Below are 18,438 nucleotides of genomic sequence, written 5' to 3'. Positions count from 1 at the left end.
GGATCTATATGATTTTGTCCATTGCACGTTCACCGGTACTCGCGTTTGCAGCGTGCATTAATGTTACATGCATACATGTACATGTATATGCAAGAATCAACAGACCGTGCTCACTCTCTCTATGCACTTAACATCAACATGCATAAATTTTAAATCACAATGATCTACTTTTACGGGCCATATCATACAATGAATGTTAATGAGTGCAATAGACAGAATACTTCATGAGGTGAAAGATGAAATGATTCATTCAACGAGCCGTAACCGAGTTGAATGGATCATTTATTTGTTCTTTCATCATGCAAGGAACACAATTGAATGGATCCGAAATTGCAGGGATGATGACATCATTGCAAAATGGGCTGAATGAATTTTTTGTTCATTTGTGTAATAAAGAGAATGCTTCATTTGGTGAAAGCTGAAATGATCCATTAAGCTTGATGAATGGATCATCACCTTCGTCTATCACCTCATATTGTATTCTATTCATCGCACTCAACAACATTCATAACATTGTATTGGGAATCGTTGTGCTGTAAATTACTGATTCGTCTACTGCCAACTCGTCCATTCACATGGTCTACCTTCATTTCGTCTAATGCCATTACGTCCATCAACATTTCGTCTAATAACCATTTGGTCCAATCATCTCTTCATCTATGACCATTTCGTTTAATAACCAGTTGGTCTAATAACCATTTCATTTTCACTCATTTTGCAAAATGAACACTCAAGTCCAATTAGATCAAATGGCATATGTACTAAATGGCTATTGGACCAACTGCTTGCCAGATGGAATGGCATTAGACTAAATGAAAGTAGACCATGAGGTGAGTGGACGAACTGATGGTAGACCAAATGATAGTTTACAAGTTGGCAACTGGACGAATCGGCATTAGACAAATTGGATATACACGTAAACTCATTGTAACGGTGTATTAACCGCACCTTTTTCTTGGTGGGGTAGAAGCAAAAGTCAGGGGTGCGGTTTATCACGGTGACGGGTCTGAGCCAGCCCGCCGTAACCCCTCCCGTACATGTACGATGTCTGCCAGTTCACAACACTTCGAGTGGCCGGGCGTAGCCGCCCAGGCAATGTCGTTTAGAGGGGTATGAGCCGCGGGTAATGGGAAGCGATTATAGCATTATTAATTAAATGTTGTCCATAACAAACGCACCCACCTTCATGACACTAATTTTGACTTTATTCTCGATTCAAAGTAGTGAAGTTCCCTGGCTAATTTAAAAGAGACGCCAAGCATACTCGGTAATATTTTGTCAAAGCTGAGCGAGAGTTGAGTGAGCTTAGAGATTGCGTTGTAATGTGGTTATAGTGCGACTTAAGCTGGCGCTATTCAAAGTCCCGTTTCGCGCCAGCTTGTTTTTTTCCTTCCTGTTTGCTTTTCATAAGATACCATGTAAACCACGCACGAGAGAGACGGCACGAAGCCGTAAAAAACAACTGGAAAAAATGCCAATTTCTTTTTTTCTTGAACCTTCCTATAATTCCGTATCCAAAATTCATGCTAAGACATCAAATTTCTGAAAGTGATTGTGAGATTGTGATGCAAGAAATGTGAATGTTTCTTCCTCCTACGCTGGGAAAGACACAGATCATAATTTGATAAGATGTACTGGCATGACTTGTACTGTATCGTAGTTTGCAATGTAATGGCAGTGCTGTGTGTGTACACCGACTGTGAGGTGAGCGAGTGTGTAAGTTGCCAATATTGTCGGGACCGTTCTTTCTTTCTAACATTTGTAGATTCAATTGATCAAGAACAGCATATTTCTGCATACCGGTAATCTCTTTGGATACTTTGAAATCTTAAAAACTTAGATTTTGTTTCTTCGTACCTCAAATATGCATGTAAATGTGAGATTTTTTTTTTTTTTTTTTAGTCCAAAGTTGGGGGTGCGGTTAATACACGGGTGCGGTTAATACACCGTTACTTACGGTACATGTAAACTCATTGTACTTGATGTATTAGAAAAAACACCAAAGGACCCAGTCCAGTTCTTGATTATGACACAACTTTACGACCAAGTCTCCCTAACAAAAGTGGGGTGAAGAAATAAAGGAAATATAACGTGAAAGAACAATCTAACCTGTACAATTGAATTCGTCCGTACCACCTGGACAATCATAGTTTCCATCACATCCAAAAGCAGTATAATTAAGACAGATTGAATCAGCAAAGTAGCAAGGGTACTGATCATCCGGACAAGCTGTTCATGTAAAAAAAATGTGCTATACACTCTGACAGATTTTTAAAAAATTCATCCAACCCTCATGTTCAGAAGAAAACGATAAGATATTTGATTGGGGGATTTTTACAAAGAGTTGAATATGACTTAAATCGCACTTAAATGCCGATGTATAGGTGTATGTACTGTGAAATATTTCAATGATATTTTGACTGATATTTAAAGGTCACGTCCACCCCAGAAAACTACTGATTTTAATAAATAAAGAAAAATCAAACTAGCATAATGCTGAAAATTTCATTAAAATCGGACGAATAATTAGGAAAGTTACATGTATGACATTTCAAAGTTTCGCTTATTTTTCCCAAAACATTTATATGCACAACTCCAGTCACATGAAAATGAGATATTCTTAACGTCCATGACTTGTTTTTTTCAACCGATTTTGAGGAAACTTGTTTCAAAATTTTCCGCTCATTTTACTCTTTCCAATTGGTTTGTTTTTCTTATTGGCTTTTGGTGTCCTTTAAAATACGCTTGTTGGTGCGATCTTGACAACTAAATACTACATGTACATGAGCAATTCCTTTCATCTCTCCTTCTGCGCACATTTTTTTTAAATTTTCAGCCACCCCCCTTATGATCTCGGCTGTTGATTGCAAGATAGCAATGAAAATTGGCACACACGTTGCCCAAGGCATAATCAACAAAATTGTAAGATCAAATCTCATTTCTACATAATTATTCCAATTGTTTTTTCAATGGGAATTTAATTAGTAAACTCAAATTCAGTTTCTACAACTGGATGAAAACTGTGTGATATGATCCGATAATCACAAAAGATATGGGCACGTTTTCATCACACATCAGGAAACCTCTCGATCCAAGTCTTGTATTAAGTAGTATGCATAGTCAGGACAAGAACTGTCCGTGCACAGACATCTGACAGACTCGATCCTCAAAATATTACAAATTCATGTCAAGGTGGAGGGGAAATGCACTCTCCCCCACAAAAAATATTAATGTTTAGATTTGAGCTTACTGCAATTCACTTCATCAAACCCATCTTCACAATCATCAACGCCATCACACACGTAAGATGGATCTATGCAGTCTGGTTCGGATGGACACTGGAAACAAGGGGGCTCCGTAGCTGTAGAAAAAAAACCACAAATACAATAAAGGGTTTCTAATCGATCTAAAAATCCTAATTGAAATATTTTCAATCACAAAGAGTTTTATGACAAAAAAAATGTAATATTCATGTGTTCAGTACATACACACACATGATTCAGCCCCCCCCTCAACATTTTTCGTGATAAATCCGCCGCGCGAAATTTTTTGAACGCGTTGCTCACTGACTTTTTTACATTCAAGTCTATTCAGTCAAGTGTATCATAATTTTTCCTTTTACCGATTGATTCCATCTTATTTATGGTCCAAATAAAGTCCCTGACAATTTCTATTGAAAAAACATTAAAAAACAAAAAGTAAAAAAACAAAGAAGTACATAAGAAATTCAGTACATTTGATCAGATTCATATAAAGTGTCTGTGTACCAAATATTAGCATTTTAGGGGCATCATTTAGTTAATTAACGCAAAATTTTGATTTTACACATGAATTAGCATAATTAATTAGCAATGAGATATTTCGCATAATTAGATCTTGTAATTTTGTAGATTATGCCATGGGTAACGTCGTTTCGTCGCGATTGCGCGATCGACGGCCGAGATCATAAGGGGGGGGGGCTGAATCAACCCCCCACCCTGTCTTCTTAGGCATCAAAATAGCCCAGTCTATTTAGGGTTAATGTAGCTATTTTATCAAGAAAATACTCACCATTACAGTTCAATTCATCCGTACCATCCGAGCAATCCGGCATGCCATCACAGACATACATTTCAAGAAGACAGTTGCCAAAGAAGGTTTCACATACAAACCCAGTACATTGGTCTGTCACAAGAAAATTCAATGATTAATTGATTTTATAATAGCTAAATTGTTAACACTTTTGATCCATGATTTTGAACCACAGTTTCAATCCATGGTTTCAATTCATTCTTTCAATTCATGGTTTAATTTTTTTTTTCAATCCACGGTTTCAAAGCATGGTTTAAACAAGTGGAGGGCCTCTGGCAGTGTCACCTGCATCACATGATTCAATATACATGTAGCAGCACTGCTGACTTTGAAAACTACTATAACATAATTATTTACAAAAACACAATTCATATAGTAATACATTATTATGTTCATTGACAATAAATGACATTTGACCTTGATCATGCCACCCAAGACTTGTCAGGGATACTTGATTACCCCTATCTCGAAATTTGTAAACTTTGTTATGACAACAATCTAATAATTACCTCCAAAATGGCTACAGTTCATTGACGTTAAATGACCTTTGACTTTGGGTCATGTGACCTGAAACTCTCATGAGATGTTCATTGATACTTGATTACTCTTTTGTCCATGTTTTATGAGCTTGGCCAATACACTTACAGAGTTATGATGGTAATTCAGCAAATACCCCAACATGGCCAAAGTTCATTTACCTTAAATGACCTTTAACCTTGGTCATGTGACCTGAGACTCACACAGGATGTTCAGTGATACTTGATTACTTTTATGTATATAAGTTTTATGAATCAGATCCATAAACTTCAAAAATATGATTGCTATTCAACAATTCTCCCCTACATGGCCAAAGTTCATTGAACTTTGGTCATGTGACCTGAAACTCACACAGGATGTTCAGTGATACTTGATTACTTTTATGTATAAGTTTTATGAATCAGATCCATAAACTTCAAAGTTATGATGGTAATTCAACAAATACCCCCAACATGGCCAAAGTTCATTAACATTTAACCTTTATCATGTGACCTGAAACTTGCACAAGATGTTCAGTGACACTTGATTACTCTTACATGTATGTCTAAGTTTTATGAACTCGACCAATACATTTACAGAGTTATGATGGTAATTCAACAAAAACCCTGAACATGGCCAAAGTTCATTGACCTTATATGACCTTTGACCTTGGTCAGGTGGCCTGAAACTCACAGATGTTCAGTGATACTTGATTACTCTTATATCTAAGTTTAATGAAATTCAACAGATACCCCCAACATGGCCAAAGTTCATTAACCTTTGACCTTGATTATGCGATCTGAAACTTGCACAGGATGTTCAGTGATACTTGATTACTTGTATGTCCAAGTTATATGAACTAGACCAATACACTTACATAGTTATGCTAGATTTTGATGTTGATTCCCCCAAAGTGGTGTAAGTTTATTGACCCTAAATGACCTTTGAACTTTGTCATGTGACCTGAAACTCAGGCAGGATGCTGAGTAATACTTGATTAATCTTGATGTTGATTCCCCCAACATGGTGTAAGTTTATTGACCCTAAATGACCTTTAAACTTTGTCATAAGACCTGAAACTCAGGCAGGATGCTGAGTAATACTTGATTAATCTTATGTCTATGTTTCATTAACTAGGTCCATATACTTTCTAGGTTATGCTATCATTTCAATAACTTAAACTTTGGTTAAGATTTGATGTTGACGCTGCTGCCGTCGGAAAAGCGGGGCCTATAGTCTCACTCTACTATGCAGGTGAGAGAAAAAACGGTTTCAACCCAGTTTCAATCTTTGGTTTCAAAATCGGTTTAAAATATGGTTTCATTCAACAATTTCAAAGCATGGTTTCAGGTTGGGTAATAGATTCTTTCTGCTTCAAAACTAGAAGTATATTTCAAATAATCTACAACTTGTTTTATCTCGATGTTGTTTGAAGGATTGCATGGTGGCATGTACAATTGCTGATGTGGTTTACGGTACACCATGTGGAGTGTTATAGAAACAGTGGATAGAAGAGAAGAAATGGATAGGCGAGAAAGTGGAGATTTGAGAGTAGAGTATTCTTTCTTGAAAGTAGTCCTGAAAAGGACTGTAAATCAGAAGGAATTGACGAGTAAGAACAGCTTGAGTAGTAGAGCTGATGAGGAGATGCTGGCTTGAGTCGGCGAGTAGAAATGATGAGTAGTAGAGAGACTCAACGTTTCGGACAGGTTGACTGTCCGTCATCTCTTCATATTCCTTATTTTTTTTGCTTATTTCATGTCGGGTCGGATTCCAGAACAATCAACTACCTTTCATCTACCCTTCTGAGAACTTGTTTGTTTCTGTCTACTTTTCTACTTTGATTAGTTTTGATTTTTTTTAGTGATCTTAACAACTTTGTCCTACCTGGGCAATCAATTTCATCCTCTCCATCATTGCAATCTTCAACGCCATCACAAACCCAACCAGGATCAAAAACACAGTCGTAGCGGGAGCCAGATGGACATTCAAAGCAGGTAGCTGAAAAACACAAATGATAGAAAAATAAATCTGACCAAATATAATCTGAAAGTTGGCATTGCTGTATTTCAATAAAAAAAGGCATGGATAGAATAGTTCAACATAGTATTTCATGTAAAGCGTGTCCCACAAAAAAAATTATTTTATCTTTACAACCGAAAATTAAAATTCAGTTTCTACAACTGGATGAAAACTTTATGTGAAATGAGGCCCTTTGCAGAAAGAGTTTCAACCAATCACAACTCTAAAAATCATGCGCAACTTGATTTTCAACCAATCAACAACGCGCATCGGGGACTTGCGATTGATTTTTTGACTTACGTTTAAACACAACTCTTTCTGCAAAGGATCCCTGGTCCCATAATCACAAAGACATGAGCATGCTTTCATCACACACCAGGAAACATCTCGATCCATATTTTGCATTATGTAGTATATGTAGTCGTGGCAAGAACTGTCTGTTGAGCTGTCCTTCACATGGCTGAACGTGCACAGACATTCAACAGTCTCGGTCCTCAAAATATACCAAATTTATCACAAAAATGTAAATAGGGAGGGGAATATGCCCCCATCCCCCTCCTCCCCCTTGGAGTATTAAGTTTCAGATTTGAGCTTACTGCAATTCAATTCATCTGACCCGTCCAGACAATCATCAACACCATCACAAACGTCAGAAAGATTTATGCATTCTGGTTCTGTTGGGCACTGGAAACAAGGGGGCTCCGTAGCTGTAGAAAAAACACACAAATACAATAAAAGGTTTCTAATCAATCCTAATAGAAATATTTTCAATAATATATTTTTATGACAAAAAAATAATGTACATGTCATATTCATGTGTACATCATATACACACACATGTATTATCCATCTTCCTCTTTCTCTTTCTTCCTAGTTTAAGGCAGGTAAAATATTAATATCATCTGCAGAAACAGGAAAAAAGATAATAACGGGGATATATTTAATATATTGACATAAAAGATGCGGTCCCAAAATTGACCCCTGGGGCACATCGCATTTGACAGTTTAAAGGTGGAATCTATTCCATTATTCAAACAATCTTCTAAACATTGGAGTGCATTTCCCGGAATCAGAATAAATGTAGTTTGTGAAATAATATTTAGTGGTTAAAGGTCGAGTCCAATAAAAAAAAACATCAATTTGAATCAATAGAGAAAATTCATCAAGCATAATTCTGAAAATTTCATAACAAGTGGAATGCCTCTGGCCGTCTCACCTGCATCACGCCATTCAACATAGCAGCAGTGCTGACTTTGAAAACTACTATAACTCGCACAAGATGTTCAGTGATACTTGGTTACTCTTATTTCCATGAACTAGACCAATACACTTTACAGAGATAGGATGGTAATTCAGCAAATACCCCCAATGTGGCCAAAGTTCATTGACCTCACATGACCTTTGACCTTGATCATGTGACCTGAAACTTGCACAGGATATTCAGTGATACTTGATTACTCTTATGTCAAAGTTTTATGAACTAGACCAACACACTTTTAAAGTTATGATGGTAATTCAACAAATACCCCCAATTCGGCCAAAGTTCATTGACCCTAAATGATCTTTTACCCTGATCATGTGACCTGAAACTTGCAAAGGATGTTCAGTGATACTTGATTACTATTATGTCCAAGTTTCATGAATCAGATCCAAAATCTTTTAAAGTTTTGATTGTAATTCAACAGATACCCCCAAATCGGCCAAAGTTCATTGACCCTTAATGACCTTTGACCTTGGTCATGTGACGTGAAACTCATGCAGGATGTTTGGTGATACTTGATTAACCTTATGTCCAAGTTTAATGAACTAAGTCCATATATTTTCTAAGTTATGATGACATTTCAAAAACTTAACCTCAGGTTAAGATTTTGATGTTGATTCCCCCAACATGGTCTAAGTTCATTGACCCTAAATGACCTTTGACCTTGGTCATGTGACATGACACTCTAATAGGAAAATACTTAATGAACCTTATGGCCAAGTTTCATGAACTAGGTCCATATACTTTCTAATTTATGATGTCATTTCAAAAACTTAACCTTTGGTTAAGATTTTATGTTGACGCCACCGCCGTCGGAAAAGTGGCGCCTATAGTCTCACTCTGCTATGCAGACGAGACAAAAACTGGATGTAAAATAAGAAATTTATGACATTTCAGAGTTTGTTTTTTTTCGAACAAAAACAGTTTAAACATACCTCAATGATATGATATGTTCTTCACTCACTATATTTCTTGATTGCGTTTTATAGTTTGAATTTTACAATATTTCATTTTTTGCGGGATTGAAAAGAACCGAATTGACTGAACCACCAAATCTTAACCCTATCTAAGCCGGGGTATTTTGGGAGATCGTATGGCCGATGGGGGGGGGGGGAGATTGAGAATAATATATTTTGATTGACGTTGAGATAAAATCAGTTAGATAGGGATTCTTGCAATACCTATTTTATTCACTCCTTAGGGGTCAATGTTATTAAGAAAGGAGATAAATCATGAAGCACAAATGGAATGATCTGATATTCTATCACTGTGTATTAAAGGTAAGTTCATTTTGCAGTTTTCTGTCATTTCATTCTTTTATAACCACGAGCGAAACAGACATCAAAGAGTGAAGAATCATAGTTGATTTATAGTAATTGAAATTGTATTGGGTGCGGATCCATGAATGCAATGAAAAGCGAGCAAAAATATCTTTATCCGAGTGTTGACAGGTAGCCAGTGCAGCGAATTCATAATAGGAGTGATATTTGAGCATTTAGTTGACAAGAAGGAAAATTATTACAAGATGTGTTGATGTTTAGTATATAGAATTAATTTTACAAAATTTAATGTATGGTTTCAAATATAAAATCACACTTGGCATAGTTAATCTATCTTATCAAGAAAAGACTCACCATTACAATTTAATTCATCCGCACCATCCGTGCAATCAGGCATGCCATCACAGACATAGATTTCAAGAAGACAGTTGCCAAAGAAGGTTTCACATACAAACCCAGTACATTCGTCTGTCACAAGAAAATTCATTGATTCATTGATTTTATAATAGCTAAATTCATAACAATTTTGATCCATGATTTTGAACAACAGTTTCAATGCATGGTTTGAATTCAATCCATGGTTTAAAAAATTGTTTCAATCCACAGTTTCAAAGCATGGTTTCAATCCAGGGTTTAAACAAGTGGAGGGCCTCTGGCAGTGTCACCTGCATCACACAATTCAATATACATGTAGTAGCACTGCTGACTTTGAAAACTACTATAACATAATTATTCACAAAAACACAATTCGTATAGTACTGGTAATACATTACTATGTTCATTGACAATAAATGACATTTGACCTTGATAATGCGACACAAGACTTGTCATTGATACTTGATTACCCCTATATCGAAATTTTTCAACTTTGAAAGTTATGACAGCAATCTAATAATTACCTCCGAAATGGCCACAGTTCATTGACGTTAAATGACCTTTGACTTTGGGTCATGTGACCTGCATCACACAATTCAATATACATGTAGTAGCACTGCTGACTTTGAAAACTACCATAACATATTTATTTACAAAAACACAATTCATATAGTAATACATTATGTTCATTGTCAATAAATGATTTGACCTTGATCATGCGACCCAAGACTTGTCAGTGATACTTGATTACCCCTATATCGAAATTTTAAACTTTGAAAGTTATGACAGCAATCTAATAATTACCTCTAATATGGCCACAGTTCATTGACGTTTTTATGACCTTTGACTTTGGGTCATGTGACCTGAAACTTGCATGAGATGTTCATTGATACTTGATTACTCTTTTGTCCAAGTTATATGAACTTGACCAATACACTTACAGAGTTATGATGGTAATTCAGCAAATACCCAAACATGGCCAAAGTTCATTTACCTTAAATGACCTTTAACCTTGGTCATGTGACCTGAAACTCACACATGATGTTCAGTGATACTTGATTACTTTTATGTTTAAGTTTTATGAATCAGATCCATAAACTTCAAAGTTATGATGGTAATTCAACAAATACCCCCAACATGGCCAAAGTTCATTAACATTTAACCTTTATCATGTGACCTGAAACTTGCACAAGATGTTCAGTGACACTTGATTACTCTTACATGTATGTCTAAGTTTTATGAACTAGACCAATACATTTACAGAGTTATGATGGTAATTCAACAAATACCCTGAACATGGCCAAAGTTCATTGACCTTATATGACCTTTGACCTTGGTCAGGTGGCCTGAAACTTGCACAGGATGTTCAGTGATACTTGATTACTCTTATATCTAAGTTTAATGAAATTCAACAGATATCCCCAACATGGCCAAAGTTCATTAACCTTTGACCTTGATTATGCGATCTGAAACTTGCACAGGATGTTCAGTTATACTTGATTACTTGTATGTCCAAGTTATATGAACTGGACCAATACACTTACAGAGTTATGCTGTCATTTAAACAAGTGGAATGCCTCTGGCCGTCTCACCTGCATCACGCGGTTCAAAATAGCAGCAGTGCTGACTTTGAATACTACTCTAACTCGCACAAGATGTTCAGTGATACATGGTTACTCTTATGTCCACTTTTTATGAACTAGACCAATAAACTTACAGAGATATGATGGTTATTCAACAAAAAACCCCAACATGGCCAAAGTTCATTGACCTTACATGACCTTTGACCTTGATCATGTGACCTGAAACTCGAACAGGATGTTCAGTGATACTTGATTACTCTTATGTACATGTTTCATGAATCAGATCCATAAACTTTCAAAGTTATGATGGTAATTCAACAGATACACCCAATTCGGCCAAAGTTCATTGACCTTTGACCTTGGTCATGTGACCTGAAACGCGCACAGGATGTTCAGTGATACTTGATTACTCTAATGTCCAAGTTTAATGAACTAGACCAATAAACTTTCAAAGTTATGATGGTAATTCAACAGATACCCCCGATTCGGCCAAAGTTCATTGACCCTAAATGACCTTTGACCTTAATCATGAGACCTGAAACTCATGCAGGATGTTCAGTGATACTTGATTAACCTCATGTCCAAGTTTCATGAACTTGGTCCATATATTTTTTAAGTTATGATGACATTTCAAAAACTTAACCTCAGGTTAAGATTTCGATGTTGATTCCTCCAACATGGTCTAAGTTCATTGACCCTAAATGACCTTTGACCTTGGTCATGTGACATGAAACTCTAATAGGATGTTCAGTAATACTTGATTAACCTTATGGCCAAGTTTTATTAACTAGGTCCATATACTTTCTAAGTTATGACGTCATTTCAAAAACTTAACCTCAGGTTAAGATTTGATGTTGATGCCGCCGCCGTCGGAAAAGCGGCGCCTATAGTCTCACTTTGCTTCGCAGGTAAGACAAAAACTTAACCTTAGGTTAAGATTTTGATGTTGATTCCCCCAACATGGTGTAAGTTTATTGACGCTAAATGACCTTTGAACTTTGTCATGTGACCTGACACTCAGGGAGGATGCTGAGTAATACTTGATTAATCTTATGTCTATGTTTCATGAACTAGGTCCATATACTTTCTAAGTTATGCTATCATTTCAAAAACTTAAACTTTGGTTAAGATTTGATGTTGACGCTGCTGGCGTCGGAAAAGCGGCGCCTATAGTCTCACTCTACTATGCAGGTGAGACAAAAAATGGTTTCAACCCAGTTTCAATCCTTGGTTTAAAAATTGGTTTAAAATATGGTTTCATTCAACAATTTCAAAGCATGGTTTCAGGTTGGGTAATAGATTCTTTCTGCTTCAAAACTAGAAGTATATTTCAAATAATCTAAAACTTGTTTTATCTCGATGTTGTTTGAAGGATTGCATGGTGGCATGTACAATTGCTGATGTGGTTTACGGTACACCATGTGGAGTGTTATAGAAACAGTGGATAGAAGAGAAGAAATGGATAGGCGAGAAAGGGGAGATTTGAGAGTAGAGTATTCTTTCTTGAAAGTAGTCCTGAAAAGGACTGTAAACCAGAAGGAATTGACGAGTGAGAACAGCTTGAGTAGTAGAGCTGATGAGGAGATGCTGGCTTGAGACGTTTCGGACAGGTTGACTGTCCGTCATCTATTCATATTCCTTATTTTTTTGCTTATTTCATGTCGGGTCGGATTCCAGAACAATCAATTACCTTTCATCTACCCTTCTGTGAACTCGTTTGTTTCTGTATACTTTTCTACTTTGATTAGTTTTGATTTTTTTGAGTGATCTTAACAACTTTGTCCTACCTGGGCAATTAATTTCATCCTCTCCTTCATTGCAATCTTCATAGCCATCACAAACCCAACCAGGATCAAAAACACAGTCGTAGCGGGAGCCAGATTGACATTCAAAGCAGGTAGCTGAAAAACACATATAATGATAGAAAAATAAATCTGACCAAATGTAATCTGAAAGTTGGCATTGCTGTATTTCAATAAAAAAGGCATGGATAAAATAGTTCAACATAGTATTTCATGTAAAGCGTGTCCCACAAAAAAAAATATTTTCTTTACAACCGAAAACTAAAATTCAGTTTCTAAAACTGGTTGATAACTTTATGTGAAATGAGGCCCTTTGCAGAAAGAGTTTCAACCAATCAATAACGCGCATTTGGGACTTGCGATTGATTTTTTGACTTGCGTTTAAACACAACTCTTTCTGCAAAGGATCCCTGGTCCCATAATCTCAAAGACATGAGCATGCTTTCATCACACATCAGGAAACATCTCGATCCAAGTGTTGCATTAAGTAGTATGTGTAGTCGGGGCAAGAACTGTCTGTTGAGCTGTCCTTCACATGGCTGAACGTGCACAGACATTCAACAGTCTCGGTCCTAAAAATATTACAAATTTATCACAAAAATGTAAATAGGGAGGGGAAGATGCAGGGGAAGATGCCCCCATCCCCCTCCTCCCCCTTGGAGTATTAAGTTTCATATTTGAGCTTACTGCAATTCAATTCATCTGACCCGTCCAGACAATCATCAACACCATCACAAATGTCAGAAAGATTTATGCAGTCTGGTTCCGTTGGGCACTGGAAACAAGGGAGCTGCGTAGCTGTAGAAAAAAACAACAGAGAAAATTAGCAAGGTTTTGGATCCACCTTAAAATCCTAATCAATCACAAAGAGTTTTATGACAAAAATATAATGTCATATTCAGTATATACATACACAACATACCTTGAACATACCTTGAAGTGCCACACTTCCATCTTCACGTAGGTAGGTATTAGTGTGGCAGGGTTTGGGGGGCTTTGTAGCCCATTAATAACCCAATTTGGATAGTCTCTGTTAGAAGCTGAGGAGTGAGGACGATTTGATAGCTTCTTCAGGAAGTTTATTCCAGCTATCGATTACTCTTTTGCTAAAAAAGTGTTTCCTTATGTCCAGTCTGGAATGAGTTTTTTTGAGCTTTTGAGAATGGCCTCTGGTACTCTGATACGTTGCTTTCTGGAACATGAAGTCAGGATTGATGTTGTTGATTTGTGACATTATACGGTAGGCTTCTATGAGATCACCCCTCTTTCGCCTATGTTCCAAGTATCATCCATCCATCTCCTTCTCCACTCTTCTAATATTCCTACCTTCACATCCCTATTCATTATTTTCACTATCAGGGCAATACCATGCTACAAAAATCAACCATTTTTACATTTTTCAACCTGCTGTCCCAACAAACAAAGGACTTCAATTTGCTTTGTGGTAATATTAAATTACTACTGGGTAGACATGCAAAAAACTGACAACCAACAAAAATCTGTTGTCCGTAGGTTAATAAGAGCTTAAAATGATGTGTGTCGTATGGGACATTTCTGCATCCCGTACGACACACAACTTTTTCACCTATAATTTACCCATAATAATTTTTGTTTGCGTTGGTTATTAGTTTTTCACATAACTACCAACTCTAGCTTTATCATTGACAAAAAAGAATATTTCATTGCTCATACATTCGGCTAGGAAATTGTTGTTAAAATGTCCCATACAACACGTATGGAATCGCCTATCAAGACATTGTGCTTCTCCATCACATGCAACATTTTCTTGACCATGTGTCATTCATTTTTTACGCATAAGGTCTCATAGAAAGACGGATAATCAAATTGACCCAATCATCTTCAAAAAGTAATGAAATGAAACATACCAGTACCGCAGTCAGATTCATCTGATCCATCGATACAATCTGCATAGTCATCACAGAGCCATTGCTGAGGCAAGCACGTATCATCTGTCCCATACCTCTCACAGTAATGGCATGGATCTGGGACGGGTGAACCTGTGGAATACAAAAAGCAGAATGGTATCAAGATTGGGGAATTCTACAGTTCATTTCATCCGATCCATCGATACAATCTGAAAAGCTGGGGTAATAATAACAACAAACCAGGACCAAAATCCAGTTAAAACCAATTAGAGCAAAACCAATTGAAACCAGTTGGCCAACTGGTTTCAATAGGGAAATTGGAACAACTGGTTCCAATTGAAAACCAGTTGCCAATTGGTTCCAGTTAAAATCAATTGGGCAACTGGAACCAGTTGGCAATTGGTTTCAATTGGTTTTCAATTGGTTCCAGTTGAAACCAATTGGAGGCAACTGGTTTCAACTGGAACCAGTTGGAGGCAACTGGTTTCAACTGGAACCAGTTGAAACCAATTGGTTTCCAACTGGATCCAATTGGAACTTCCAGTTGGAATGAACTTAATTAGTTACAAATTAATTAGCATTTGCACTAACTTGCTCATGCCAACACAGAAGCAGTGTTATTTGTCTATTAATACCAATGTAAAGGGCATTGATAAAATACAGACTTTCATATGTGTATAATTGTAGGGGAGATATTCAAATATATGTATTTTTATTTAATGTAATTTGGTAACAGTTTCTTTTAATCTGTTTCAATTATAATCTATGATATTCATGAACATGGCTTTCACTGCTAAGTATTCTAAACACTTATCTGAAAAAAGTGTGGTACTTCAAATTGAAAAAAATTAAATAGATACATTGTAAATTATGATGAATCTCATAAAACATTAATCTGTGCACACTGGCAGAAATATGCAAATTAACTGGTTTCAATTGGATCCAGTTGGGCAACTGGAAAATTTCCAATTGGAAACCAATTGGAAATCATTTCCAGTTACCCAACTGGATCCAGTTAGGATTTCCAGTTACCCAACTGGTTCCAATTAGAATTCATTTCCAGTTACCCATCTTTCCAGTTAGAAATCATCTCCAGTTACCCAATTGGTTCCATCTAGGATTTCCAGTTACCCAACTGGTTCCAGTTAGAAATCATTTCCAGATGGAAGTTATTTCCAGTTACCCAACTGGTTCCAGTTAGGATTTCCAGTTGCCCAACTGGTTCCAGTTAGGATTTCCAGTTACCCAACTGATCCAGTTAGAAATCATTTCCAGTTGGAAGTCATATCCAGTTACCCAACTGGTTCCAGTTAGGATATCCAGTTGCCCAACTGGTTCCAGTTAGGATTTCCAGTTACCGAACTGATCCAGTGAGAAATCATTTCCAGTTGGAAGTCATATCCAGTTACCCAACTGGTTCCAGTTAGGATATCCAGTTGCCCAACTGGTTCCAGTTAGGATTTCCAGTTGCCCAACTGGTTCCAGTTAGGATTTCCAGTTGCCCAACTGGTTCCAGTTAGGATTTCCAGTTACCCAACTGGATCCAGTTAGAAATCATTTCCAGTTGGAAGTCATATCCAGTTACCCAACCATGCCAACTGGTTCCAGTTACGATTTCCAGTTGCCCAACTGGTTTCAATTGGTTTCAACTGGAAATTGTTAAATTCCAGTTAAAACCAATTGAAACCAGTTGAAACCAATAGGCATTTTAATATTTAGCACCATCTATATCAAAATGCCTATTATTATCATTCTCAGTTCAAAACCTCTCACAATGACGGCAATGATCCGTAGTGGGTGAGCCTACATGTATATAGAATAACAAACAAAGTATTAATCCTAATAAGCCGAGGTTTTGGACGTCTCAAATTTCCTTAATTTGCTTGTCAGACAGTCCTAAAAGCCAATACAGTTAAACAAGTCCAGGGGGTATTTTACAAAGATTTTAAGTGTGATATCGAGTCGCACTTCAATTTCAGTTGCATGTGGTATAACGCGTCACTGGATTGGTCAGATCACGCACATTCCACAGAACGGAGACTGTTGAAAGACCACTGAAAGACTTAAAATTTGTGAGGTGTTACAGCGGTCTTCAAGATCACTGAAATTGTCATGTCTGTAGAATGGCTCAGAAAGACCCCTCAAAGAACTCTAAAAGACTGATGGATATTTCTTGTCTTACTGGTCTTAGACTAGTCCTATAGAGATCTTTCAATGGTTTTCAGAGATCTTTTATGCAACAAGAATTCTTCCCATGGACTTTGCCTGGTCTTTGAATGATCTTTCAATGATCTCTCATGAGTTTTACAGTAATCTCCACAAAAATCTTGAGAGACTGTCGAAAGATCATTGAAAGACAATTTTCCTGTAAGATATCATCATGATATTTGGCACTCAAAGCATTACATATCATCTTCAAATGATATCATTCAAACATACATGTAGGATAGGTCACAGTAAACTCAAATGCATAAAGTGGAAAGAAACGTTTGATGTTCATAGCTCCTCTTAACCCTATCTAGGCCGGGGTATTTTGGGAGTTCCTATGGCGGGGGGGGGGGGGGGCCTCTCAGGCACGCGGGTTGCCTGGGACATAATCTACAAGATTGTATAGTAATTTATTTCATGCGAATCGCTATTAAGTGATTATGCTAATTTATGCATAATTAGTATGCGAAATCATACTTTTTCCTCTAACTCCCTAAATAAAGCTCCAAATGTACTAATTTTTGGTATAGAAACTCTTTGTGGTGTCCTTAGCAAGTGTACATAAAAAAAATTGCGATATCAAATCATTTTCGTATGTATTACAGTCCGACCTCTCTTATCCGGCCTCCCCTTATCCAGATCTCTCTACTATCCGGCCTCCCCTTATCGGGATCTCTCTATTATCCGGACGCACACTTGCCGAGATTTTTTTTTTTTTAAATCTAGTACAGGTACGTGAGGAAATGAGATTTCAATCTAAACTCAATCCTATACATAAACCCACTCTGATTACATATATTTCCCAACATAGTCACCCTACACCAAACATATTTTTCATGAAAATATCTCACCCAAATCACCAAAAGAACTTTAGGAATGATAATTTCCAGTAAATCAGGGTGCAGCGCAAACATTTCATCACGTTTCTCTTTTTGATTCGCGGGAAAAACAACACATGTCTTGCTAGCTAACTTTAGGCCTCAATACGGACAGCGCCATCTATCATGTTTGAGCCTACAGTCAGTGGAACAATGGCTGACATTGCGAAGCTGCGATACCCGCCGCGATGATCTAATTTTAAAACTTGGTTTCATTGAGTCATTCACTTTCTTTCGAAGTATGCTCGATGTATACCTCAGTCATTTTAGCAGGTAAATTATCCAAGAGTTTTGGCCATCGATCGATTTCATTTCAATAAAAAACACTGCCTATAATTTGCACTGACTCTGCAGTGAATATTGTCTTTACCGTACGCCCACTACAATAGTGCAGTGTAGCTACTGCTGGTGGCTTGAGGCAGCCGGCAGCGCAGCTGCGTGTATCTAATATTGGGTCTCCCAGATCCGGATTGGTGCTGGTCCCAACGTGTCCGGATAAGAGAGGTCGGACTGTATAATGTTTTTTGCAATTTCTTATGTATTTCTTTGTCTTTTT

At 37.1% G+C, this 18,438-nt stretch overlaps 1 protein-coding gene across 1 annotated transcript in view; it reads right to left on the bottom strand.

Annotated features, from left to right (window-relative positions):
- LOC121420125 overlaps positions 1–18,438 on the bottom strand; it is a 97,756-nt gene that overhangs the window by 37,612 nt on the left and 41,706 nt on the right. The window contains exons 20-24 of the mRNA XM_041614662.1: positions 14,797–14,928; positions 6,475–6,588; positions 4,051–4,164; positions 3,251–3,361; positions 2,110–2,229 (exon numbers count right to left, since the gene is read on the bottom strand). Of these exons, the coding sequence (XP_041470596.1) occupies positions 2,110–2,229; positions 3,251–3,361; positions 4,051–4,164; positions 6,475–6,588; positions 14,797–14,928 (591 nt within the window). The remainder of the gene's footprint in view (positions 1–2,109; positions 2,230–3,250; positions 3,362–4,050; positions 4,165–6,474; positions 6,589–14,796; positions 14,929–18,438) is intronic.

This window comes from Lytechinus variegatus, chromosome 8, assembly GCF_018143015.1.
Source record: "Lytechinus variegatus isolate NC3 chromosome 8, Lvar_3.0, whole genome shotgun sequence".
NCBI classification, from domain to species: Eukaryota; Metazoa; Echinodermata; class Echinoidea; order Temnopleuroida; family Toxopneustidae; genus Lytechinus; species Lytechinus variegatus.
Note: the sequence above shows the minus strand (reverse complement) of the source record. Positions and strands in the feature narration are given on the sequence as shown.